This window comes from Mytilinidion resinicola, assembly GCF_010093595.1.
Source record: "Mytilinidion resinicola strain CBS 304.34 unplaced genomic scaffold BDZ99scaffold_8, whole genome shotgun sequence".
Taxonomy (NCBI): domain Eukaryota; kingdom Fungi; phylum Ascomycota; class Dothideomycetes; order Mytilinidiales; family Mytilinidiaceae; genus Mytilinidion; species Mytilinidion resinicola.
In genome coordinates this window covers 829,991-830,848 of record NW_022985444.1, presented here as the reverse complement: position 1 = coordinate 830,848, position 858 = coordinate 829,991, and the positions used below count along the sequence as shown (strand labels likewise).

The 858-nt window shown below is 50.0% G+C and overlaps 1 protein-coding gene across 1 annotated transcript in view; it reads left to right on the top strand.

Moving 5' to 3' along the window:
* Positions 1-414: 414 nt before the first annotated feature.
* BDZ99DRAFT_475739 (uncharacterized protein) overlaps positions 415-858 on the top strand; it is a gene marked incomplete at both ends in the record, with an annotated part of 954 nt that continues 510 nt past the window's right edge. The window contains 2 exons of the mRNA XM_033722013.1: positions 415-453; positions 485-805. Of these exons, the coding sequence (XP_033577827.1) occupies positions 415-453; positions 485-805 (360 nt within the window). The remainder of the gene's footprint in view (positions 454-484; positions 806-858) is intronic.

Below are 858 nucleotides of genomic sequence, written 5' to 3'. Positions count from 1 at the left end.
ATAGAAGTAAGGTTGTAGTAAATTTAATCGGCGGCAGTATAATTAGCAGCAGTATAGTAGTAAATAATAGTATTGTTTTTATTGTTAAAGCGCTTATAAAGGAAAGGCTAAAAGGCGCTAAAGCGGACGCGTTTCCTATACGCTAAGACAGGCGCCACGACTTCCACCTAATTAGGTGGCGTGCGCTTTAAAATTAGAGCACCTTAGTTATCACCCCCCCTTTCTTTGCGTATTACCCCCCTTTTCTCTGCGTGTCACCCCCCCTATATTAGGCCTAGCTCCGGCCCGTATAAATATTGTTCCACCAATCAAACTCACCCGCTTGCCCGCTCGTGCTCAATTCGAATTTACATTACCTGCGCACTTACTCTCGATGCATCAACACCACTTCCTCTACATCATCACCTCAACACTATGAATACACCGAAAACTGCACGCTACAGCGACATCTACGTATACTGTTGTCCTGGAGGATGTTCATCAGCACTGGTGGTTCAATCGTCCCGTTCCAAACGAGGTAAACCTTCCTATCGATCCTCTCCTCCTCATCGAGGCTCCGGCAATTGTACAGCGTCGTAAAGGCAGGCCAACGGGCCCTGCTGCACCTCGTCAATCAACCCGTGGCCGTGCTCGTGCACCTGCTGATGCAACTCGACGTGATCCATCTCAATTCGAAATTGTTGATCAACAAGCTCCGGCGCAGCGAGCACGACGGCGTGGTGGAGGGCCAGGATCACGTGGAGGAACGTCGCATCTCCGGCGAGCTCATAAGACTACTGCTCGTGCAGAGCGAGCAGATAGTGTTGTAGGTGGACAGGAACCAACTCAATCGATGCAGATTGCGACACAGGCCACCCA